Source organism: Entelurus aequoreus, linkage group LG05, assembly GCF_033978785.1.
Source record: "Entelurus aequoreus isolate RoL-2023_Sb linkage group LG05, RoL_Eaeq_v1.1, whole genome shotgun sequence".
NCBI classification, from domain to species: domain Eukaryota; kingdom Metazoa; phylum Chordata; class Actinopteri; order Syngnathiformes; family Syngnathidae; genus Entelurus; species Entelurus aequoreus.
This window is the reverse complement of record NC_084735.1, coordinates 36,355,877-36,381,962: the sequence shown is the minus strand read 5'-3', so window position 1 is coordinate 36,381,962 and position 26,086 is coordinate 36,355,877. Positions and strand designations below refer to the sequence as shown.

At 42.7% G+C, this 26,086-nt stretch overlaps 1 protein-coding gene across 1 annotated transcript in view; it reads right to left on the bottom strand.

Moving 5' to 3' along the window:
- Nucleotides 1–26,086, bottom strand: part of LOC133650594 (oligophrenin-1-like) — a 66,704-nt gene that overhangs the window by 34,085 nt on the left and 6,533 nt on the right. The window contains exons 2-11 of the mRNA XM_062048008.1: nt 25,000–25,095; nt 20,383–20,444; nt 19,958–20,029; nt 15,010–15,111; nt 14,820–14,930; nt 5,173–5,277; nt 4,944–5,073; nt 4,721–4,821; nt 4,555–4,646; nt 1,089–1,167 (exon numbers count right to left, since the gene is read on the bottom strand). Of these exons, the coding sequence (XP_061903992.1) occupies nt 1,089–1,167; nt 4,555–4,646; nt 4,721–4,821; nt 4,944–5,073; nt 5,173–5,277; nt 14,820–14,930; nt 15,010–15,111; nt 19,958–20,029; nt 20,383–20,444; nt 25,000–25,095 (950 nt within the window). The remainder of the gene's footprint in view (nt 1–1,088; nt 1,168–4,554; nt 4,647–4,720; nt 4,822–4,943; nt 5,074–5,172; nt 5,278–14,819; nt 14,931–15,009; nt 15,112–19,957; nt 20,030–20,382; nt 20,445–24,999; nt 25,096–26,086) is intronic.

The following is a 26,086-nucleotide window of genomic DNA, read 5'->3' as shown; positions in this document are numbered from 1 at the left end:
GTAGAAGCATTCAAGTCCCATCTTAAAACTCATTTGTATACACTAGCCTTTAAATAGACCCCCCTTTTAGACCAGTTGATCTGCTCTGCCCACCTCTCCTGCATGGTGAGGTTATTAGGTGACCATAGATGATCCGCTAGCTGTTCAAAGTCGAGACCCGGGGTGGACCACTCCTCTGTGCATCAGTTGGGGGCGTCTCTGCGCTGCTGACTTGTCTCCACTCAAGATGATCTCCTGCTGGCCCCACTATGGACTGGACTCTCACACTATCAACTAGAGCCACTCGACATCCATTGCACCGGTCGCCCAGGGGGTCCCAACATCAATGGTTGGAATTGGTGGTTAAATCACCAAAAATGATTCCCGGAGCTGCTGCCCACTACTCCCCTCACCTCCCAGGGGGTGAACAAGGGCATGGGTCAAATGCAGAGGACCAATTTCACCACACCTAGTGTGTGTGACAATCATTGGTACTTTAACTTAACATCTGCGGTCCCCTCCAAGGTTTCTCATTGTAATCCCATTGGGTTGAGTTTTTTCTTGCCCTGATATGGGATCTGAGCTGAGGATGTCATTGTGGCTTGTGCAGCCCTTTGAGACACTTGTGATTTAGGGCTATATAAATAAACTTTGATTGATTAATTGATTATTGATCAAAGTAAAAGTGATGTGAGATATTTATTTATCCATTCAATTTGTTACTAATATGCATTATGCATTGTTTTCTGCATGTCAAACTACAACCATTCTCAATAAAAATGTGCTTTGTTTTCATATTTCTGAGTGCCTGGAACGAATTAACAAGATGTACATTATTTCTTATGGGAAAATTGCTTCAGTTTTTGTACGATTCCGTATTTGGACCTTTTGGAAGGGAAACCACTGGATTTAGTAGAATTTAATGATTGCAGACTGTTGAAATTTAATGTTTACTGGATTTTAAAATAAATTAAAAAATGGCTGACATGATGTTAGCTTAATGTTGGTGGAAGTGTGTGGCCCCTTTTACTCTACATTTGATTTATTTACTGGAGCAGTTTCAATACATGTCTTGCTGAGATGAGAGACGAAAAGGAAAGTTAACTCACAGGCTCCTTTCCATCCATGGCTTCCATCCACAACTTCCTGTCTCCCTCCGAAAGAGCCTGGAACGTGACTGGAGTGTTTCTATGGAAACAGTAACAAATGCCATCATAGAGACAAAGGTTACATTTTAAATTTTACGCATTGCTACGCTGCCATCTTAACTGCAGTAAGCATTCAGGTAAGCTTCTTTAGCTTTGAAACATGGACCTGGATGATGTAAATGTTTTCATTGTTAATGATACTTTGATGAAACTCTAAGGAATGATGCAATTTAAACAGCAAAAAATTATATTGTTATGATCTTTTTTTTATCAATTATTAAAGGAAAACTGCACTTTTTGTCATTTTGCCCATCATCCAAATAGAAGAACACACACGTCTTTCCCTTTTCTGTGCATGCTAAATAGTGAAAAACTGCTAGTACAAGGCGGCTAACAATACAGGTAATGTGGATACGATCTATTCTGCCTCCAACAAACCTCCAACACCGTTTCATATACATGCTGTAAGTATATATGTATTGTACAGTAGTAACAAGCACATTCATGGTAACATGTAATATTTACAGTATATTTGTAATTTAAAGCATAACCAGAAATGTTTTCATGGGTGATTTTAATTTTACAGAGTACACAGCAACAAACTCTACTTCTGTCAACAATAGCAGCAGAGAAAGCACTTTCTGTGTTTGCTAACTTCATGAGCGCTTTGGAGCATTATCATGTATGTCCCACTAACAATAACCGCTCTCACTGGAATGCTGACTAATGGGATGGTTGAATCTTTCAGTACTTGGGCTCTCCTTGAGCTGGTAAATTCAGAATAATCCTCACTTTTCCGATACAAAATGCTTTATAGCAAGGGTCTTATGCTACATGTGTCCAGAGCCATATAGTATCAAGTTGGTAGTGTGTGGATTTTCAAAGTTGACCAACTTCCAGGCTTTGTGCCACACCCTTCTACTACATAGGTGAGATGAATGATTTATAATCTAGCATTAACTTCTCTTAATTTACAGATAATAGTAGCAGCTCAAACTCCTTTATTTTATGGCAGGTCGCAATCAACGTTATTCGCAGCTCAAGCTGGCTTGTAGCTTGGCTACTCACTTATGGCTGGAGGATCAGTGTGACTTACAATAACAATGGCGCTATTGCAGTGTCTTCCTCGCAGGATACAAAAAGCCTTTCCATCGATAATAACATTGTGTGCCACTCATTGCAGCAGAAGAACTCCTTTTCTGTAACTATAAGTTCATAATCCGTATATTCAGGTTCAAAAAGATAAGTTGTAATTCCTCATTTGTCCAAAACACTTGCCATATTTGTCGTCTATTACGAAGTCTGCCTTGATTAGCAAACACATACGTTGTTGACGGAAGTAGCGTTGCTATGAGCAATTAAATCAATGCGCGTAGGAAAGAAGTTCCGGTAATGCTGAAAGTACCAGTAGAGTGGAGAAAAAAAAAAGTTGATTTTATTTGCTTAATTTTTTTAAATTGTATTCATTAAACCATATCCAAGTGCATTTACAATCAGCAAAGTATGTGAAAATACCGTCTAAACATCACAACGTGCTACAAATTCAGTCAGCCATGTTTAATATTCTGCTCCGAACGTTTTCAGTAATTTCCGTAGATTGGCGTCACTGCAGTAACCTTTCTGCACTCTGACCATGTTATCAGATAAGTCATACTGGAAATATGCAAACATTAGAGAGAGATGTGCTGCCTATCATTTACAATCTCTATATAAGACATGAAGACATATGTTTTTCTTGTTTTATGCATTCTATGTTGTAAATAAATAAATACATAAAAAGGCCGCTAACAATGTAGTTAATGTGGGCTCTCTATTCCTATCACGAAAACCTCTAAATAATCATTCAAAACCCACCAACAACGTAACCTGAATATTAACCAAATGTTAGCGATGATGTTATTTATAAGCGCTAACATAGACAAACTACTTTTTAGCGGCGGATTGATAACACACAGCTAAGTAGCTCTCTGCTGCTTTACTGTGAGCCGGCATCGATGACTTGCTGCTCCCGCATCATCGTGTCTCGGCTCGTCAAAGTTATTGTAGATTATAAATCATGCCTTTAATCTGAAAATTAGGAGGATTTAGCAATAAATCTAGAAGATGATCATCTGTGTCATTCAATGTATTTCCAGAGATGCTGACAAACACACACAACCAAAGACAGTTTCTGCAGGGAGACATTTCCTTGTCGACTCTCTGTGTGCATCATGTTTAATTCTTCATATAAACGGGAACATATGGTCATCCTCTTAGTCGTCATCGAAGTAAGAGCAGACATTGTACAGTAAGCTATCGTTTTATTAAGTTTGGAGTTTGTATTGCTTGTTAAGCACTTTGCAATACTGCTACATGATGCTTAGTGTGTCACTAAAGCTGGATCTGTTTAGCAGAGCGTCTAAAACTTGTCGCTCATCTTTCTTTTATTCAGGATCAACAATATAAGTTTATGGATCATCATTTTTCTCAAAGTAATCATTGTTGGCTCTCAAAATGTCGGCTTGATTAGCATTGTTGTTGGTAATGAAGGGATCTGTGGTTCCTACCGCACGATGACGTGTCTGGCTAGCTCATTATCTCTGAAAATGGCTGGGAATATCAGTGAGATTGATACTATTTTGATCATATCTATTTACTCGCAAACTTTGGAAGTCTTTCGGTGTTATACATCAGACATATATGATAATAGCTTCAATATAGAAGCAACTTCCTTTTCCACTCTATGGGTACTTTAAGATGACCAAAATACGGTAAATATTGTACATATTACATATTGTTATGAATGTGTCTGTTACACTAACCCTAACCCTATAAAACAATGTGTTTTGAAGTGAAGTGACTCCCATTAACTGCAATGTTAACCGCATCTTGCGTTTTTTTATCTTTAGAATTCTAAAAAAAGGGGGGAAAATATGACGTGTGTTCTTGTCTCCCATAATATTGTGAATGATAGGTAAAATTCCAAAGTGCAGTTTCCCTTTAAATCCTGCTCATTTCTGGGCTGATAATGGACTTATAGCTGAAATTTATTTTTGATTCTCTGCTAACACACCACTGCCACCTTCAGTCTGTCAGACAAGATCAGATCTTCACACAGACGCTCTAATTAGTTGCTCAACATCACAAGACAAAGTACTTCATGCATCATTCCACATGCATTTAAAGAATGAAAAAAACACCCTCAAGATTCCAAGTCATCAAACGTAAATGCATTTTGTCCTCAATGGCTTGTTTAGAAAATTATGAGCTTGCTGCGTTCCTTGCCGCTTTTCTGCCATCTGCTCCTGTTGCTTTGAGATTTTTTTGGGCTACGGTCCATTTCACCCTCACTCCAGTCCTTGGATAACCACCTGTTTGCCCCCGCCTCCAACTGTTTTCCCCTGCAGGGTCTGGTTGGGTTGCCACCCTTAGATTAGCGTGCACTAACCTCTCATTAACTTCCACGTCAAAACAAAAGCGCTTGTCTATGGACTCTGTCTTCCGGCGGATGCAAGACTTCAAGGTGAGCTGCGTAGGACCCTGAAGAAAACAGTATCACAGTTGCAGAATGTTTTTTGGACTGTATTAACACTAATAATTAATTATATCAACACCTGTTTAGTGGTGGGTTTCTGTTCACAGGGGACCATGACCAGCATTCTCCCCTCTTTGTGGTACTTGCAGTAGTATTTCACCCAGCTCACGCCCAGAGCCCCTGTTGGGATGGAAACACAAACAGGGCGCACCTTGTCACAACTTGCAGGAAGGGAATTCACACATGTTTTTACTTGTATATGAAGTACCTTGTAAAGTAAAGTAAACACCTAATACACCTACACTTCTCCTGACAGTACAGATAACCCTCCACAGGAAGCCAACTGGGCATTTTGCAGATCTGCGACGATTGCTTCATTCGTTTCATGAGGTCCTCCATCTCCTCACGAGTGCTCTCATAGTGGTTCCTTGTCTGCAAGCAGAACCGGACGGCACTTTTACAGAGTCTGATGGGCCGCTGAAGAAGACAACGCTGCAATCGACTAATTTGTTGTCGAGGACATGCGCTTACGTTCTGCAGACTGAGTTGAAGCTCCTGCTTGTAGGGCATGAAGTCCTGTGTCATCTCCACCGTCAGGTTGTTGAGGGTTAAAACACTGTGAAGAAACGCCAGCACCTGGGGAGCGAAGCAGGAATTTTAATTACTATTCAACTATATCTTTCACAAATTTACTTTGTCCTTCAATGGCATGAGAAACTGCGCCAAACTTTTGACTGGTAGACAAAAAGTAGTGGGACACTTACCCTTCACACAAAAAGGAAGTGAAAATAGAATGTATCTTTACAGGTAAAACAACTTTTGCTTTTGTGGGAATACTTTGTGTGTTCGATTTCATCAAGAAGAATGCTCGGTGGGTCAGAGGTAATTGATTTTAGACCTGAGAGAGGGTCAATATTTCAGGGTTTCCCCCTCCTTGAACTATACATGTTGCGGTGGGGGTGTGGCCAATGAGACGTCATCAAATAATTTGCATCATTGTTGATGATTCATACACACATATATACACACATACATACAGTATATATATATATATATATATATATATATATATATATATATATATATATATATATATATATATATATATATATATATATATATATCTACAAACCCCGTTTCCATATGAGTTGGGAAATTGTGTTAGATGTAAATATAAACGGAATACAATGATTTGCAAATCATTTTCAACCCATATTCAGTTGAATATGCTACAAAGACAACATATTTGATGTTTAAACTGATAAACTTTTTTTTTTTTGCAAATAATCATTAACTTTAAAATTTGATGCCAGCAACACGTGACAAAGAAGTTGGGAAATGTGGCAATAAATACTGATAAAGTTGAGGAATGCTCATCAAACACTTATGCGGAACATCCCACAGGTGAACAGGCAAATTGGGAACAGGTGGGTGCCATAATTGGGTATAAAAGTAGATTCCATTAAATGCTCAGTCATTCACAAACAAGGATGGGGCGAGGGTCACCACTTTGTCAACAAATGCGTGAGCAAATTGTTGAACAGTTTGAGAAAAACTTTTCTCAACCAGCTATTGCAAGGAATTTAGGGATTTCACCATCTACGGTCCGTAATATCATCAAAGGGTTCAGAGAATCTGGAGAAATCACTGCACGTAAGCAGCTAAGCCCGTGACCTTCGATCCCTCAGGCTGTACTGCATCAACAAGCAACATCAGTGTGTAAAGGATATCACCACATGGGCTCAGGAACACTTCAGAAACCCACTGTCAATAACTACAGTTGGTCGCTACATCAGTAAGTGCAAGTTAAAACTCTCCTATGCAAGGCGAAAACCGTTCATCAACAACACCCAGAAACACAGTCAGCTTTGCTGGGCCTGAGCTCATCTACGATGGTCTGATACAAAGTGGAAAAGTGTTCTGTGGTCTGACGAGTCCACATTTCAAATTGTTTTTGGAAACTGTGGACGTCGTGTCCTCCGGACCAAAGAGGAAAAGAACCATCCGGATTGTTATAGGCGCAAAGTTGAAAAGCCAGCAAATGTGAGGGTATGGGGGTGTATTAGTGCCCAAGACATGGGTAACTTACACATCTGTGAAGGCGCCATTAATGCTGAAAGGTACATACAGGTTTTGGAGCAACATATGTTGCCATCCAAGCAACGTTACCATGGACGCCCCGGCTTATTTCAGCAAGACAATGCCAAGCCACGTGTTACATCAACGTGGCTTCATAGTAAAAGAGTGCGGGTACTAGACTGGCCTGCCTGTAGTCCAGACCTGTCTCCCATTGAAAATGTGTGGCGCATTATGAAGCCTAAAATACCACAACGGAGACCCCCGGACTGTTGAAAAACTTAAGCTGTACATCAAGCAAGAATGGGAAATAATTCTACCTGAGAAGCTTAAAAAATGTGTCTCCTCAGTTCCCAAACGTTTACTGAGTGTTGTTAAAAGGAAAGGCCATGTAACATAGTGGTGAACATGCCCTTTCCCAACTACTTTGGCACGTGTTGCAGCCATGAAATTCTGAGTTAATTATTATTTGCAAAAAAAAAAAACAAGAGTTTATGTGTTTGAACATCAAATATCTTGTCTTTGTAGTGCATTCAATTGAATATGGGTTGAAAAGGATTTGCAAATCATTGTATTCTGTTTATATTTACATCTAACACAATTTCCCAACTCATATGGAAACGGGGTTTGTATATATATATATATATATATATATATATATATATATATATATATATATATATATATATATATATATTAGGGCTGGGCGATATATCGATATACTCGATATATCGCGGGTTTGTCTCTGTGCGATATAGAAAATGACTATATCGTGATATTCGAGTATACGTTCTCACGCAGTTGCTTTTAGCTGCGGGGCATTAAACTGCATGCGTTTCTCACTCTTTCCTGTCTCTCCTTCCCACAGAGAATTAAAACAAGCGCACCTTCTTACATAAGTCTCATACACAGTTCCACGACCAGGACAAAAACCACACTGTCCCTCCTGAATCCGAGGTTCGACTATCCGGCGTAGCCTCCCCTCCAGTACACCTGAATAGACCTTACTGGGAAGGCTGAGGAGTGTGATCCCACGATAAGTGGAACACACCCTCCGGTTCCCCTTCTTAAAGAGAGGAACCACGACCCCGGTCTGCCAATCCAGAGGTACCGCCCCCGATGTCCACGCGATGTTGCAGAGTCTTGTCAACCAAGACAGCCCCACAGCATCCAGAGCCTTAAGGAACTCCGGGCGGATCTCATCCACCCCCGGGGCCTTGCCACCGAGGAGCTTTTTAACTACCTCGGCCCCAGAAATAGGAGAGCCCACCACAGATTCCCCAGGCCCTGCTTCCTCATAGGAAGACGTGCAGGTAGGATTGAGGAGGTCTTCGAAGTATTCCCTCCACCGATCCACAACATCCGCAGTCGAGGTCAGCAGAACACCATCCCCACCATACACGGTGTTGACATTGCACTGCTTCCCCTTCCTGAGGCGGCGGATGGTGGTCCAGAATCGCTTCGAAGCCGTCCGGAAGTCGTTTTCCATGGCTTCCTCGAACTCCTCCCATGTCCGAGTTTTTGCCTCCGCGACCGCTGAAGCCGCACACCGCTTGGCCTGTCGATACCTGTCTGCTGTCTCCTGAGTCCTATGAGCCAAAAGAGCCCGATAGGACTCTTTCTTCAGCTTGACGTCATCCCTTCCCAGCGGGTTCCAGGATTACCGCCACAACAGGCACCAACCACCTTGCGGCCACAGCTCCAATCGGCCGCCTCGACAATAAAGGTACGGAACATCGTCCACTCGGACTCAATGTCCAGCGCCCCCCTCGTGACATGTTCAAAGTTCTTCCGGAGGTGGGAATTGAAACTCTCTCTGACAGGAGACTCTGCCAGGCGTTCCCAGCAAACCCTCACAATGCGTTTGGGCCTGCCAGGTCTGTCCGGCACCCTCCCCCACCATCGCAGCCAACTCACCACCAGGTGGTGATCGGTAGAAAGCTCCGCCCCTCTCTTCACCCGAGTGTCCAAAACATGAGACCGCAAATCCGATGACACAACTACAAAGTCGATCATGGAACTTCCGCCTAGGGTGTCCTGGTGCCAAGTGCACATATGGACACCCTTATGTTTGAACATGGTGTTTGTTATTGACAATCTGTGACGAGCACAAAAGTCCTATAACAAATCACCACTCTGGTTCAGATCCGGGCGGCCATTCTTCCCAATCACGCCTCTCTAGGTTTCATTGTCGCTGCCAACATGAGCGTTGAAGTCCCCCAGTAGAACGAGGGAATCACCCGGGGGAGCACTCTCCAGTACTCCCTCGAGTGAATCCAAAAAGGGTGGGTACTCTGAGCTGCTGTTTGGCGCGTAAGCGCAAACAACAGTCAGGACCCGTCCCCCCACCGAAGGCGGAGGGAAGCTACCCTCTCGTCCACCGGGTTGAACTCCAATGTGCAGGCTTTGAGCCGGGGGGCAACAAGAATTGCCACCCCAGCCCGTCGCCTCTCACTGCCGGCAACGCCAGAGGGGAAGAGAGTCCAGCCCCTCTCAAGAGAACTGGTTCCAGAGCCCTTGCTGTGCGTCAAAGTGAGTCCGACTATATCTAGCCGGAATTTCTCCACCTCACACACTAGCTCAGGCTCCTTCCCCCCCAGCGAGGTGACGTTCCACGTCCCAAGAGCTAGCTTATGTTGCCGAGGATCAGACCGCCAAGTGCCCTACCTTCGGCTGCCGCCCAGCTCACACAGCACCCGACCTCTATGGCCCCTGCTATGGGTGGTGAGCCCATTGGAGGTGGGACCCACGTTGCCTCTTCAGGCTGTGCCCGGCCGGGCCCCATGGGGACAGGCCCGGCCACCAGGCGCTCGCCATCGTGCCCCACCTCCGGGCCTGGCTCCAGATGGGGGCCCCGGTGACCCGCGTCCGAGCGAGGGAAATCTGGGTCCTTTGTGTTCTTCATAGAGGTCTTCGAACTGTGGACCAGCTCTATACTCTCGGCAGGGTCCTTGAGGGTGCATGGGAGTTTGCCCAACCAGTCTACATGTGTTTTGTGGACTTGGAGAAGGCATTCGACCGTGTACCCCGGGAAGTCCTATACATACATACATACATACATACATACATACATACATACATACATACATACATACATATATATATACATATACACATACATACATACATATATACATACATATATATATATACATATACACATATATATATATATATATACATATATATATATATAAGTATATATATATATACATATATATATATATACACATATATATATACACACACACAAACACACACATACATACATACATATTAATGCTAAAAATAATTTACATACATGTGTCTGTGTTATTAGTAATTAGTATTAACATGTTTTTGTTATATCGTTTGCTCTATTTTTTAATTGTTATTGTTGTACAATGTAACAGTCAGCTGCAGCTCTTTCAAGTAGGGGAAGCTATTTTTCAGCTACTCTTTAAAAATGAGTACAGTCTCCAATAACAGATAAAAGATATAAACATGGTTGATTTTACAAAGAAAACTTCACTTAAAAAATTATAAATATCTCCATATCAACCAAAACTACGGAATGAAAGTTGAAAAATGTGTTTGCGCCAACTGTCACCAAAGTACCGGTAGCTGATTCTAAACAAAAGTTAAACGCATCCTAACGCATTTCGTCAATGAAATGCAAACACAAAATAACATATTTTACCACCTTTTTTTATATTTTAGGAAAGGCTGAATCACTTTAGCAATCATCACTACTGTATATCTGGCATCACATGTTAGAACAATGCCGCGGGTAAGAGAAGTCGGCAAGTCAGATCCATAACTTCAGGACAAGGATTGGCTTTAAGGGCTGGATGGGTCTGGCCGGAGTGCAAAGCGTGGCTGTGCGTGTCCCACTGCTGAAGAGCCGCCACCTCATTGCCCAAGCCGCCAGCCGCTGGAGCGAAGGTGCAACAAGGTGTGCGAGCTGGCGGAGCCTCGTCTTACCACAGAGGCTCCAGACACTCGCATGCGTCTTGCTTACAGTTGATCAAAGTTTTTTAGTGGCCACATTTTCCGCGCATTGCTAGTCAATCGAGCTTAAATTATATAGGCTACATATCAATTTAATCAATCAATCAATCAATGTTTATTTATATAGCCCTAAATCACAAGTGTCTCAAAGGGCTGCATTTCATAACAATACATTACTTTAATTTGTTTCCACGCAAAACATTTTTAAGATCTGGCAGCTTCAATTTAGCCGTGGCGCCGCGTCTCGATCAGATACATATGGGGGAAACCCTGTTTTTGTTCTCGCTCATCATCTTGAGGTGAAGACTCAAGGTTCTTCACACTCAACTCATTCAAGCATGACTTTTTGCACCCTCTTGAAATATTGCTGAACAGTACAGCTTCCTACAATATGGAAGCATTGAATGTCAAAAATGTATTGGAGAAATTATTAATCATAAGAAATAAATTGGGGTACACCCATACAGACAATCAGGCTGTTTTTGTCCCGATTTTTCCCCTTCTGACCAAAGACAGCAAACGCCCGATTATCTGATGTCTTATATGACTGTCTTTTGGTCTGAAATATTTGTATCTCAAACCAACGTCTCCCATTAAAATGAATTGAAATCAATTAAATTGGTGCTTGCCCCCACAAAACAGCACAATTTTAACATGTAACAAGGAAAAAATAATAATAATAATAAAACCTTACAATTTCAATAGTGTCCTTTCGTCCCATTGCAAAAGGACTCCCTTTGGGATTCCTTTGACAATGGGTCGTGCGGACCCTAATAACCTTTTAAATAAGAAATGTACCAACATCAGTAAAATAAAATGTTTTTACAAACAATTACAGTAGTTTTACAAAGTAATGTAATGATAATCTCCTAACAGCTCCTTCTCTGTCGAACACACCACTAACAGCTTCTCCAATTTTTTATGGAAAAATGTCCGTTAAGATATTATTTTAACATACTTGGCTGGCGGTAGACTCATTCTGCTTCAGTATTGACATTTTATTCCTTTATTTCAATAAATATTATCCACTTCTACTTCACAGCGCTGTCCTTCACACTCCTTTCCTTCCAATGGTTGGAAAACAAAGTTATGTCCATCTCTAGCTATAAGCTAATGCTAGCAATTAAGACCAGATGTTTTGGTCAGATCGTATTGGGTTCACTGTGACATTTGCTACGCCAACTAATGGCGAGCACCCTTGTAACTCATATTTTTGCCTACAATTTAAAGCATAACAATTAGCCGAGAGACAGCTCTTATCTCAAAACATTCTTAAGTACATTCTTAAAGGCCTACTGAAACCCACTACTACCGACCACGCAGTCTGATAGTTTATATATCAATGATGAAATCTTAACATTGCAACACATGTCAATATGGCCGGATTAACTTATAAAGTGCAATTTTAAATTTGCCGCTAAACTTCCGGTTCGAAACGCCTCTGAGGATGACGTATGCGCGTGACGTAGCCCGGGGAACACGGGTACATTGAAGCCATATACGAAATAGCTGTTTTCATCTCATTCTGGATGTATTCTGGACATCTGTGTTGGTGAATCTGTTGCAATTATGTTCATTGCATTATGGAGAAAGAAGCTGAGCAAGCAAAGAAGAAAGTTCTCGGTGCAAAGCGGACGTATTTTGCGAAGGAAATCAGCAGCAACACAACACAGCCGGCGGTGTTTCTTTGTTTACATTCCCGAAATATGCAGTCAAGATCGAAGAACTCGGATAACAGAGACTCTAACCAGGAGGACTTTTGACTTCGATACACAGACGCCTGTAGAGAACTGGGACAACACAGACTCTTACCAGGATTACTTTGATTTGGATGACAAAGACGCAGACGTGCTACCGTGAGTATGCAGCTTTGGCTTCCAAACATTTGATCGCTTGACTGTACGTGCTTACGTAACTTTGTTTAAATATATAAGCTTTATGAACCTTGGGTTAGGTGAACGGTCTTTTGGGCTGAGTGATTGTGTGTGTTGATCTGGTGTTTGAATTGTATTGGCGTGTTCTATGGAGCTATGAGCTAGCAGAGGAGCTAGGAGCTAGCATAACAAACATGTAGGTGTTTTTATGCAGGATTAATTTGTGGCATATTAAATATAAGCCTGGTTGTGTTGTGGCTAACACAGTATATATATGTCTTGTGTTTATTTACTGTTTTAGTCATTCCCAGCTGAATATCAGGTACCGTGAGTAGCAGCTGCGCTTTCAAACATTTGATCGCTTGCCAGTACGTGCGCATCACGCACGTAACTTTGTTTAAATATATAAGCTTTATGAACCTTGGGTTAGGGGAACGGTCTTTTGGGCTGAGTGATTGTGTGTGTTGTGCAGGTGTTGGAATTGGATTGGCGGCTTATATGGAGCTAGGAGCTAGGAGCTAGCATAGGAGCTAGGAGCTAGCATAACAAACACGTAGGTGTTTTTATGCAGGATTCATTTGTGGCATATTAAATATGAGCCTGGTTGTGTTGTGGCTAATAGAGTATATATATGTCTTGTGTTTATTTACTGTTGTAGTCATTCGCAGCTAAATATCAGGTCACCCCCGGCTCTCACAGCATCTTCCCTATCTGAATAGCTTCAACTCCCCACTAGTCCTTCACTTGCACTTTACTCATCCACAAATCTTTCATCCTCGCTCAAAATAATGGGGAAATTGGCGCTTTCTCGGTCCGAATCTCTCTCACTTCATACGGCCATCATTGTAAACAATAGGGAACTTTGCGTATATGTTCAATTGACTACGTCACGCTACTTCCGGTAGGGGCAAGCCTTTTTTTTATCAGATACCAAAAGTTGCAATCTTTATCGTCGTTGTTCTATACTAAATCCTTTCAGCAAAAATATAGCAATATCGCGAAATGATCAAGTATGACACAGAATAGATCTGCTATCCCCGTTTAAATAAAAAAAATTCATTTCAGTAGGCCTTTAAGGCTCAAAAACAAGTCGGGGCAGACAATCGTAAATATTAAATATTTTCAATATTTACGACTAAAACTCTTTATGTCTGTGGGGAAAGCCAACACATTGCAAGTCATCACTCCATGAAGCATTGCAGTTATTTTGCCGATAACAATTCACTTCTATCTTGCCCAGTAGATTATAAAGTCCATGTTTATGCCATCTCCATGAAAGTCCAGTCTTTTCTCTCTTTTTTAAGTTTGAGGCTTTTCTTACAAAAATGGTCTCAAGATGACCGTTGTTCCCTCCTCTCTTGCCAATGTTCTCATCTATATTAGTGGTGCAACAATTAATCAACTATCAAAATACCGGTAGTTAATTGCAGCCTTATTTTATATTGCCTTTGGTTATTGCTATGGTAGTTGGTTGCTATGCTTCTTCTTCTTCCATACTGTGAATTTTGGGCTTGTATTGCTGATACCTGTACTTTTGATTAGAAACCTGTACTTTTGACTGGAAACGTAATCAGCATTTAATAATTTTGAGAATTTGCCTTTAGTTGGTTATGATTATGAGAACAAAATAAAAATATGCTGTGGTTATATAAATTGTTTTATAATTACATACAACAATATAAAACAATGTACTGTATTTTCCGGAAAGGAGTATAAAGGACAGTGCTTTGAAGTCCGGACACAACATTTTAGAAGAAAAATGTTTTTTAAATATATTAGCCGCACCAGACTATACTTCTTTGACATGGTTCAGGATGTTTGTCAAGATTCTTCTTCCTTGTACTTGGTAAATACTTTGAGTTTGGACAATTGTTTAAAGTGGATAATTTTAGTACATTGTTTGATTTACTGTATTTGCCAAATCCATTCTATAATTTAGCTGTTAGCGAACAAAAATCCAAAAATACGATATTTGTGATAGATAACATTAGCAGTAAGTAGAGCAGGGATTTAGGAGTGTGGTCTGTTGATATTATCATCGCACATCACACACAAAAAAACGAAAATGCTCAATGCCTGATTTTTTTATCTTCATGTGTGAGGTCTGTTCCAAATTTTAAAAAAATCTAGAAAACATTTATGTGTGTACCAGCCTTAAGGCTCAGTCGCCTCAAATTGATGAGAAGATCTGTGTCCCTTGTGTAGATGTCTGCTTGTGTCAAGTGTGTGTTGACTTACTGGCTCCACCACATCAAACTTCTTCCTGTCTTGGACCTGATGTATCTGGTACACATATTCCACGGAGGACTCATAGAAGTTAACTCGCTCCTTATACAAGATTTCATCAGCCTGTAGTGGGAAAAGACAAATGGAGCAGCATGAAGCAGTCTGCCATGTGGTGCTCCATAATTCCTACAACATCACTGACCTCTTGAAGTTGACTCTCCTTCTTCTTGGCAGAAAGACTCAGGTGTTTGTCCAGCTGGGAGTAATATTTTTCACTCTCCTTCTCAAATTTCTTCCTCTTCTCCTGCACAGCACACAATACATCACATTTTATGTCATGTCAAGATTGTACAAACTGATTTGATGTATTAGTCAGGACTTCAGTGGCTACGTTTATTGACGTTACTTTAGATTGTATGCACAGGATGTCAACAAAGTGCATCAATCATATTCCATCCATCCATTTGTTACAGCTTGTCCCATCTTTTCAAGGGACAATAATAGTCAGCGTACTGCTTATATAGCAGTATAGCAAGGCTGTAACGATAAAGTTATTGTGACAAATATTATCACGGTTATTATTATCACGCTTTTGCTAGATGTGCTAAAAAGTTATTTTTTAAGATGGACAAACACTTTTCAAGCGTAAAACTTATATGGAAAATGTCTGCAACTTGTGGAGTAGACAGAAGACAATAAGGAAGCACTTGGTGGTGTTTGTTTATTTATAATTAACTATTACTATAATTAATCATAATTAATTAAGTCAGTTCAGTAATTTGAGAGTAAGCTCCGAGTCTGGGTTTTTGCAACACCTGTCTACTTTAAGTCGGTGTAAAAGGAGAAAAACATCACTACGGAATTTTCCCCCCATTTTTTGGGGTAAAAGGATTACTTAAAACGTTGTTTAAAAAAATCTATAATCGCACGTTGGTTCAAAATGTTGGGGAAAATAAAACTCAAAACATTGCAACTTTTGTCGCAACTTTCTGCTAGAAATTCAGGCATTTCAGGCCGCAAAACAATCACAAAAAAAGCCTGCGAAATCCTAGAGTAATTGTTTAATACTGGTAATTGTTACAGTACATCCCTACAGTATAAATTTACTATCCACTGAAAAAAGGTCAACATCAGCACGCAGCCATTATTGTCTAAGTAGCTGGCAACAAAAGGCCGTACACTTCACAGTGAACATGTCTAAATTGTAAGCAAAGTGTGAACATTTAGTGTGAGCAACATTGTTATCTAGCACTGCCTTAATCCCCTTGGGCATGGAGTTCATCAGAGTTGCACAGGTTGTGCCTGGAATCCTCTTCCACTCATCCATGATGACATCACTGGTGGAACTGGTGGATGTTAGAAACCTAGCACTCTTCCACCTTCTTTAAACTTAAAGGCCTAACAAGTCTGGAGGACAGCTTCTTTATCAAGAAACTTGTCATCTTGGCGTGTGTGGGATCGTTATCATGCAGGGAAACTGACATGTGTCCCAATTACAGAAGGGATCATACCGATTCAGAATATCACAGTGCTGGTTAGAATTCCTTTGATGAACCACAGCTTCCCCGTGCCAGCAGCACTCGTGCAGCCCCAGAATATGACCCTACCGCAACCATGTGTGACTGTAGGTAATACACAATTACTCTTATTTTGGTACTCACCTGTGATGCCATTTTTAGACAAAAATATATGTGTGTGGACTGTGTCAGTGGATAGTAAGTCCATACAAGCTGTACACTGACTACTCTAAATAAGTAAGTATATCAAACTTTCACTTCTATGGCATTTTCCGTTAAAATGTTCAAACTTTTTAATGCTAGTAGTTTTAGAAATGTAGTTTTCAGGTGTAGCGAAGCATTGCATCTCAGTAGGAGGCAATACATATTTGTACTGTATTAAAAATTGTATCATACATAAACTGTATACCTAATTATATGTGAAAACCATTTGTCTGCATCAACAAATATAACTCATCATTTCCAATGACACACTTTCTTAAATCCAACGTGAGTTGCACTTTCAGAAATATATCAGTTTAGTATGTCTGTGTTGGCATCTATAGGGAGGACTTTTTGTCAGCAAATCTGATCAATCCTATTAATAATAATGTCCTCCTGAGAGGATCTAGTAAACGTACATTCCTTTCGACGGTGGGGTATGCCTCATTACCCTTAATATACGAGTGCAGAAGGAATCACTGGAGGGGAAAGGATTCCAAAGTCTGGGAAAATGAATTACTGGGTTTAAGACAGGGCTACAAATTAAGGTTAAGACCTGCTAAAAAAAACCGTGAAACTTCTCAAGTACTATTTAGAATTTAACTAAAACACTGAGCAAAATATGCCTCTGAAACTCAAGAAGACTTTATTAGTTTGGACCACCATCAACAAGCAACAAATGTTTCATTCTAATTGTGCATCCGCTTTTTCTTTGGATCTTTGTTGTTTTTTTGACCAGCTTCGAGAAAAGAATTTACGAGAAGAAAATCATGACAATAGAAGAATACATACAAGAAAATATGTAAAATAGACTCGTGTGGTTTGTCAATGCTTACATACATGTCTAACTTGTCAAAGTTAAAGGATAGTTTTGATTTTTGACTTATTTTTACAATTGAATGACAGATAAGAATGTCAAACGGGTCTTTTAACATTGCCTGTACAGTTAATAAAGGCTTCGTGAGGGTGAAAATTTTAACCTGGAACAGATTAATTCTACTACCACGAGAAGAGTCGCCTGGCATTTATTGTGTACTCTAATAAAACTGTTCTGGATGTCTTATTTAATTGACATATACTTGGCTAATATAACTATTTAACGCCCACCCAGGGCTCTGCACTTATCCTTGCACACACCTTTGGAAGTACCAAAGACAAAAAGTAAAAAACTGGGGTGATCGTCCTTTTGCTGCTTTCGCTTTCAAGTTATAGAACTCTCTTCCTTCTGAGTTGAAATCCAGCACAGGGCTAAAAGCTTTTAAAACTCAACTAAAAACTTACTTATTCAGACTGGCTTTTACACGCAATTATAGGGGTTTTTATATAAGTCTCTGTACTGTTTTTATATGAACGTATTTCATTTCTGTTCTTACTTGTTTTTAACTTGTTTGTCCTGTATAATGTTGTAAGGTGCTCTACAAATAAACTGTGATTCACTGATTAATATTTCTGCAAAATACATGATTCATTCATACATGATTCATTACACGGCGGGCCAAACCACCAAACCCCCCCCCCCTTCGTGCGTCGGTTGAGGCGGGCGGGGTTGGTGGGGTGTATATTGCAGCCCGGAAGAGTTAGGGCTGCATGGGATTCTGGGTATTTGTTTTGTTGTGTTTATGTTGTGTTACTGTGCGGATGTTCTCCCGAAATGTGTTTGTCATTCTTGTTTGGTGTGGATTCACAGTGTGGCGCATATTTCTAACAGTGCTAAAGTTATTTATACAGGCACCGTCAGTGTAACCTGTATCGCTGTTGGCCAAGTATGCGTTGCATTCACTTGTGTGTGCCTGCTGAAGCCGCACATATTATGTGACTGGGCCAGCATTCGCTGGACTGGGTGAAAAGCGGACGTGACGATGTTTGGGAGACTATGAAATTTGAGAGTCTCCCGGGAGGGTGGGCAAGTATGAGAATTAGCGGTGAATGCGGTTGGCAAGTATGAGAATTAGCGGTGAATGCGGTTGGCAAGTATGACAATTAGCGGTGAATGCGGTGATACCGCGGCACCGCCGCTGAATATAATCGGCGGGCCAGCTCTAGTGTTAATTTGATATCGCCTCAAGGGCCAAGTGAAATTACACGGCGGGCCAAATTTGGCCCGCGGGCCAGAGTTTGACACCCATGATCTGCGAGGAGCAGAAACCCTCTATTGGCTGTCTTTTTACACGTGACTTTTGTAACACTTCTTCCGTGTACGATTTGAGAGCGCGCATTCAGATTCGTAATACAACTTGCTGAACTGGCCTCATGGATCCAAAATCGCCTGTCACCCAGTACCAACTATTAGTGCTCCACGTGTTTCGGATACACGGCATCCCCACTGATGTGGTGTTTGACAGAGGTCCGCAGTTTTCCTTTGCAATTTGGAAGGCTTTTTGCAAGACCCTAGGTCACTCGTTATTGACCCTGACTAGATTAACGATTTTTAGCACCGTTTCCCAGACAAGCCAGGTAGACCCCCTGGAGCAGTCCGTTGAATTGGGGGCGGGGGACTTGAACCAATTACGCATGTACCTATTTAGCAATCTGTTCCAGCTGGTTGCTGCCAGAGTGTTGTTCTCAGTTGGTCGCAGTCATTTTCCCACAGGATCGAGTCCTCGTGTTTCTGCATGCCCAGGTCTGCCCAGTTTTCCTAGCGTCCTTATTTTGGTATTTTGGTTTTCTTTTAACTTTTTTTTTGGCGTGTTTAAGGGAAAGCAGTTTAAATAAACTATTGTTCTGCTTGCCATAACTTCCATAATTTTTTTTATAACAAATGCAAATCATAAACATTAAAATTGCACTTTTATAAAAAAAAAAATTTCCGCTGTTTGTCACCACACAGACCACAGCACCCACACCCCACCGCTCTCATGTGCGCTCTATTACAGCAGCCATTAGGAAACCATGTACGTGTATTTAAAGTTCCGGGCACTCCTTGCGGTCTGGATTTTTTTCAATCCGTGTAACCGGTAGTTACACTCATTAAACAATTATTTGAAGCAACAGAAGATTAATTTAGAGCTTTTTTTAAAAATAAAATGTATTGAAGGGAGCAGCCCTAGTTAAAACCAGTCTAATGTAGGTGGGTATACAGTATGCAAAGCTATTTCAAGAAAACTTGACAAAACTAATTAGTGTAATATGTTATTAATAATTCATTATTTTTAACTAATTAATTATTATTAGTCAATACATTTTCTGTATTATTTTATTTTTGTAATACGCTGAGGGCCAATAAAAATACCAGTTATAGGAAAGTCTTAGCAAATTGTCTTCAAACATCAAATGTAAAATGGGGAAATGTCAGTTTTGTTCCCCATGTTGCACGCACGTCTTCATAATAAATAAAGCAGAAGTAGCTCATGACATCCTGTCTATAGTCAGGATTGTACGCTGTACATGCATTTGACTTGAAGTCCAATGTGACACAGCCATAGAAACACTTACTTTTGTTAATCCTATTTGCTCCTTTCTGAACTTCTCTAAAGGTTTGATGAGTAGATCTGAAGCATTCTGAACCTAAACATACAAACAAGGAGAGCTTATGTTACAGTTCCATTCCAAATATACACATTCCTTTAATAAAGTTGTCGCAATAGGAGTACAAACAAGTGTTTCCCAGGAATTATGCATTTCTTTCAGCACTGTTAAACACGTAACTTCAGGTTTACCATTCCCCGACAACCCAGTCAAACCGGATCTGCATCTAGTTGCAACCCATCACATAAATACCATAGCATGACGCATAATGAGTGCACACATTCAGTTTGAAAGTAAGTTTATCAGGCTTGAAGCTGTGTCTGATGAAAATGTGCTTTTCGTAATATCTCCTAAAGCTCAAATAGGACGCGTGGAGGAAGTCGATAACCCACCAGCATCACCCTGTCATGCTCCACTTCCTGTAGGAGTCCCGCAAACTCTTGGAAGGACTGAGCTGAGGAGACAAAAGTTCACAGAGGAGAAATAATAATGAAACTCTGCAAAAGCACCTTGAATGAATAATTGAAAACAAAAAGTAAACGTGCCTTCACCTTCCATCATACTGATCACATGCATAAATCTGCTAAACACTGAATCAAAAAATCATGACAGATGCTCAGTTTTGACTGAAATGTCAGAGAGGTGTTACCTGAAGAACTGCACTGCATCATACTGAAAGCTTTTCCAATATTGTGGTTACAATATTTAGATACAGGACAGCGTCAAAAAATCTCAGACAAACAGTGCAGTTTTACAGTGTTTCCCATATATTCATTTATTTGGCGGTCCACTTCGGATATATTATCTGTACTATTATAGGCCAGTAAAGGCCATGATCAAATTTCGTCTGTACTAACGGGTATCAATTTATGTAAAACATAACAGTGCCATATTTGATATCTTAATGACATTTGACATCACGTCGGGTTGCAGACTCAGCCGGATCAGAAACTTGGCGAGCAACCAAGCACTCAAGCAGCACTCAGAGCGGACTGAGTCACACTGTCTCTAGGTAATGTTGTACATTTCCATGCCAACAAAGCATGTCTGAGTGTTTTGAGAGAAGAGCTGTCTCTCTGCTAATTTTTATGCTTTAAGTTACGAGCAGAGATGTGAGTTACAAGCAAATATTATCCAAACAGCTGACATTAATCCATGAAAATATGGAAAAGCTGTTGATGGTGAAGCAGCTGGAAAGAGATATTGTAAAAGTCTGCTCTACAAGGTAAATGCTGTACATTAGTATTACTTTACTTCATAACATATACAAATTGCATTGTTTAATACATTATTGCTTATCTAAAAGTAGTTTTTCCTTTAAAATGCATGTTACATATTAAAATGTAAAACTCCTCTCTGAGCTGCCACTCCTCTCTGAGCTGCCACCTTACCGTGGTAGAGGAGTTTGCGTGTCCCAATGATCCTAGGAGCTATGTTGTCCGGGGGCTTTATGCCCCCTGGTAGGGTTTCCCAAGACAAACTGGTCCTAGGTGAGGGATCAGACAAAGAGCAGCTCGAAGACCTCCATGAAAAATAAAAACAAAGGACCCAGATTTCCCTCGTCCGGACGCGGGTCACCGGGGCCCCCCTCTGGAGCCAGGCCCGGAGGTGGGGCACGATGGCGAGCGCCTGGTGGCCGGGTCTGTACCCATGGGGCCCAGCCGGGCACAGCCCGAAGAGGCAACGTGGGTCCCCCTCCAATGGGCTCACCACCCATAGCAGGGGTCATAGAGGTCGGGTGCGATGTGAGCTGGGCGGCAGCCGAAGGCAGGGCACTTGGCGGTCCGATCCTCGGCTACAGAAGCTAGCTCTTGGGACGTGGAACGTCACCTCGCTGGGGGGGAAGGAGCCTGAGCTAGTGCGCGAGGTGGAGAAGTTCCGGCTAGATATAATCGGACTCACTTCGACGCACAGCAAGGGCTCTGGAACCAGTTCTCTCGAGAGGGGCTGGACTCTCTTCCACTCTGGCGTTGCCGGCAGTGAGAGGCGACGGGCTGGGGTGGCAATTCTTGTTGCCCCCTGGCTCAGAGCCTGCACGTTGGAGTTCAACCCGGTGGACGAGAGGGTAGCTTCCCTCCGCCTTCGGGTGGGGGAACGGGTCCTGACTGTGGTTTGCGCTTACGCGCCATACCGCAGCTCAGAGTACCCACCCTTTTTGGATTTACTCGAGGAAGTACTTGAGAGTGCTCCCCCGGGTGATTCCCTCGTTCTACTGGGGGACTTCAATGCTCATGTTGGCAGCGACAGTGAAACCTGGGGAGGCGTGATTGGGAAGAATGGCCGCCCGGATCTGAACCCGAGTGGTGTTTTGTTATTGGACTTTTTTGCCCGTCACAGATTGTCCATAACGAACACCATATTCAAACATAAGGGTGTCCATATGTGCACTTGGCACCAGGACACCCTAGGCCGCAGTTCCATGATCGACTTTGTAGTTGTGTCATCGGATTTGCTGCCTCATGTTTTGGACACTCGGGTGAAGAGAGGGGCGGAGCTTTCTACCGATCACCACCTGGTGGTGAGTTGGCTGCGATGGTGGGGGAGGATGCCGGACAGACCTGGCAGGCCCAAGCGCATTGTGAGGGTTTGCTGGGAACGTCTGGCAGAGTCTCCTGTCAGAGAGAGTTTCAATTCCCACCTCCGGAAGAACTTTGAACATGTCACGAGGGAGGTGCTGGACATTGAGTCCGAATGGACCATGTTCCGCGCCTCTATTGTCGAGGCGGCTGATTGGAGCTGTAGCCGCAAGGTAGTTGGTGCCTGTCGTGGCAGTAATCCTAGAACTCATTGGTGGACACCGGCGGTGAGGGATGCCGTCAAGCTGAAGAAGGAGTCCTATCTGGTTCTTTTGGCTCATAGGACTCCTGAGGCAGCGGACAGGTATCGACAGGCCAAGCGGTGTGCGGCTTCAGCGGTCGCGGAGGCAAAAACTCGGACATGGGAGGGGTTCGGGGAGGCCATGGAAAACGACTTCCGGACGGCTTCGAAGCGATTCTGGACCACCACCCGCCGCCTCAGGAAGGGGAAGCAGTGCACAATCAACACTGTGTATGGTGAGGATGGTGTTCTGCTGACCTCGACTGCGGATGTTGTGGATCGGTGGAGGGAATACTTCGAAGACGTCCTCAATCCCACCAACACCTCTTCCTATGAGGAAGCAGTGCCTGGGGAATCTGTGGTGGGCTCTCTTATTTCTGGGGCTGAGGTTGCTGAGGTAGTTAAAAAGCTCCTCGGTGGCAAGGCGCCCGGAGTTCCTTAAGGCTCTGGATGCTGTGGGGCTGTCTTGGTTGACAAGACTCTGCAGCATAGCGTGGACGTCGGGGGCGGTACCTCTGGATTGGCAGACTGGGGTGGTGGTTCCTCTCTTTAAGAAGGGGAACCGGAGGGTGTGTTCTAACTATCGTGGGATCACACTCCTCAGCCTTCCCGGTAAGGTCTATTCGGGTGTACTGGAGAGGAGGCTACGCCGGATAGTCGAACCTCGGATTCAGGAGGAACAGTGTGGTTTTCGTCCTGGTCGGGGAACTGTGGACCAGCTCTATACTCTCGGCAGGGTCCTTGAGGGTGCATGGGAGTTTGCCCAACCAGTCTACATGTGTTTTGTGGACTTGGAGAAGGCATTCGACCGTGTCCCTCGGGAAGTCCTGTGGGGAGTGCTCAGAGAGTATGGGGTATCGGACTGTCTGATTGTGGCGGTCCGCTCCCTGTATGATCAGTGCCAGAGCTTGGTCCGCATTGCTGGCAGTTAGTCGGACACAAGTCCAGTGAGGGTTGGACCCCGCCAAGGCTGCTCTTTGTCCCCGATTCTGTTCATAACTTTTATGGACAGAATTTCTAGGCGCAGTCAAGGCGTCGAGGGGATCTGGTTTGGTGGCTGCAGGATTAGGTCTCTGCTTTTTGCAGATGATGTGGTCCTGATGGCTTCATCTGGCCAGGATCTGCAGCTCTCACTGGATCGGTTCGCAGCTGAGTGTGAAGCGACTGGGATGAGAATCAGCACCTCCACGTCCGAGTCCATGGTTCTCGCCCGGAAAAGGGTGGAGTGCCATCTCCGGGTTGCGGAGGAGACCCTGCCCCAAATGGAGGAGTTCAAGTACCTCGGAGTCTTGTTCACGAGTGAGGGAAGAGTGGATCGTGAGATCGACAGGCGGATCGGTGCGGCGTCTCCAGTAATGCGGACGCTGTATCGATCCGTTGTGATGAAAAAGGAGCTGAGCCGGAAGGCAAAGCTCTCAATTTACCGGTCGATCTACGTTCCCATCCTCACCTATGGTCATGTGCTTTGGGTTATGACCAAAAGGACAAGATCACGGGTACAAGCGGCCGAAATGAGTTTCCTCCGCCGGGTGGCGGGGCTCTCCCTTAGAGATAGGGTGAGAAGCTCTGCCATCCGGGGGGAGCTCAAAGTAAAGCCGCTGCTCCTCCACATCGAGAGGAGCCAGATGAGGTGGTTCGGGCATCTGGTCAGGATGCCACCTGAACGCCTCCCTAGGGAGGTGTTTAGGGCACGTCCGACCGGTAGGAGGCCACGGGGAAGACCCAGGACACGTTGGGAAGACTATGTCTCCCGGTTGGCCTGGGAACGCCTCGGGATCCCCCGGGAGGAGCTGGACGAAGTGGCTGGGGAGAGGAAAGTCTGGGCTTCCCTGCTTAGACTGCTGCCCCCGCGACCCGACCTCGGATAAGCGGAGGAAGATGGATGGATGGATGTAAGTGTTTTGAGTTAAGAGCTCTGTCACAGACCCAATAAAGCTCATACTGTAAGTTGAAGTACTAATGTATTGCAGTTCTGTGGCAAACACTGCTGCCAATTCCAACCACAATAATACAAATATTGTTCAACCTTTAAACAAAGAAGTCAAACAAAAGTCTATTGTTTGGCACATTTTTTATCCAACTCTTGCACTGGATCTCATTTGATTGCGCAAGGGCTTTAACTATTGTGGTAAACTTATGCAGGATCATGCCTTGAGTTTTGTCCACATCATGACTTTGTGTTTTCCACTTACCAATGTTAATCTCGTCATCTGTCAGGGACTCGCCTATGATGTCGAACTGGAACACGCTGAGAGTTTGGGAGAACTTCTGTACAGCCACAGAATAACCTAGAAAACACACAAATGACTGCAGTTGTTATTGTCCACAACATGAAGGAATGCTTTTGATTTGTTATTTATTATGATCACCTGAGGCATTGTCAACACTTTGCCGTCAGTACTTGTTGGAGACGTTGAGGGGCATTTGAAAAATGCCAGATGGAGTGTTTGTGTACATGCACATTACAATGAAAGATTTAGCACATGTTTGGATTGAATATACTTGGCATTTGTGCCCCTTTGGCTGCACGTTGCTTTTGTATTTCTCCACTGGAAGGAAAGTCAGTGCAGCAGCCAGTACATGGCCGCACATTATCCCAGCTACGTCTGGCTTTCATTATCTAAACAAACGGGGGTCTGTTAAATCAATACTGTAAGACATTTTGACCTTAGGTACTTGGCTCATGGATCCAGTGGCATATTTGAAATCATCTCCTGAATCTTCAAACTTGTAACCCTTTGTTTTACTTGCAGGAAAAATGTGCAGCTTGAGATCTGTTACAGGGGTGTACAATACAAGATATACAATATAAATATTATGAATTTGGCCGACGATAGAGCTTCAAATGCTATCGTTGTATCGTGATAATGCATGTTACTGACACATTATGGCTGTGGCCCACAAAGTTGACAGCGAAAACGCAAACGAAGGCATCTTCAACGCAACGTAGTATCCTCCTAGCGGCTAACATCTCTCCACAGTGCAAAGCCACCTCTAAATAACTTATCCTCGCCTCCATGGCAGAAAATAAACTATGTTTCTTACAAGTATTTTTATCCCTGGAAGTGCGAGGAATAGCTAAAAATGCTACACTACACACTGTAGGAGGATACAATAAATCAAGCTAACCGCAAAGCTAGAGCTCTTAAATGTAAACAGAGATGGGTGGATTGATACAAATATCGACAGTAACAATACCAAGTTTAGTATCAGTGTATGGTTGATACTACAGTGATTAGATCGATATTTTTTTCTATCACAAAACCGTTTGTTGTTTCT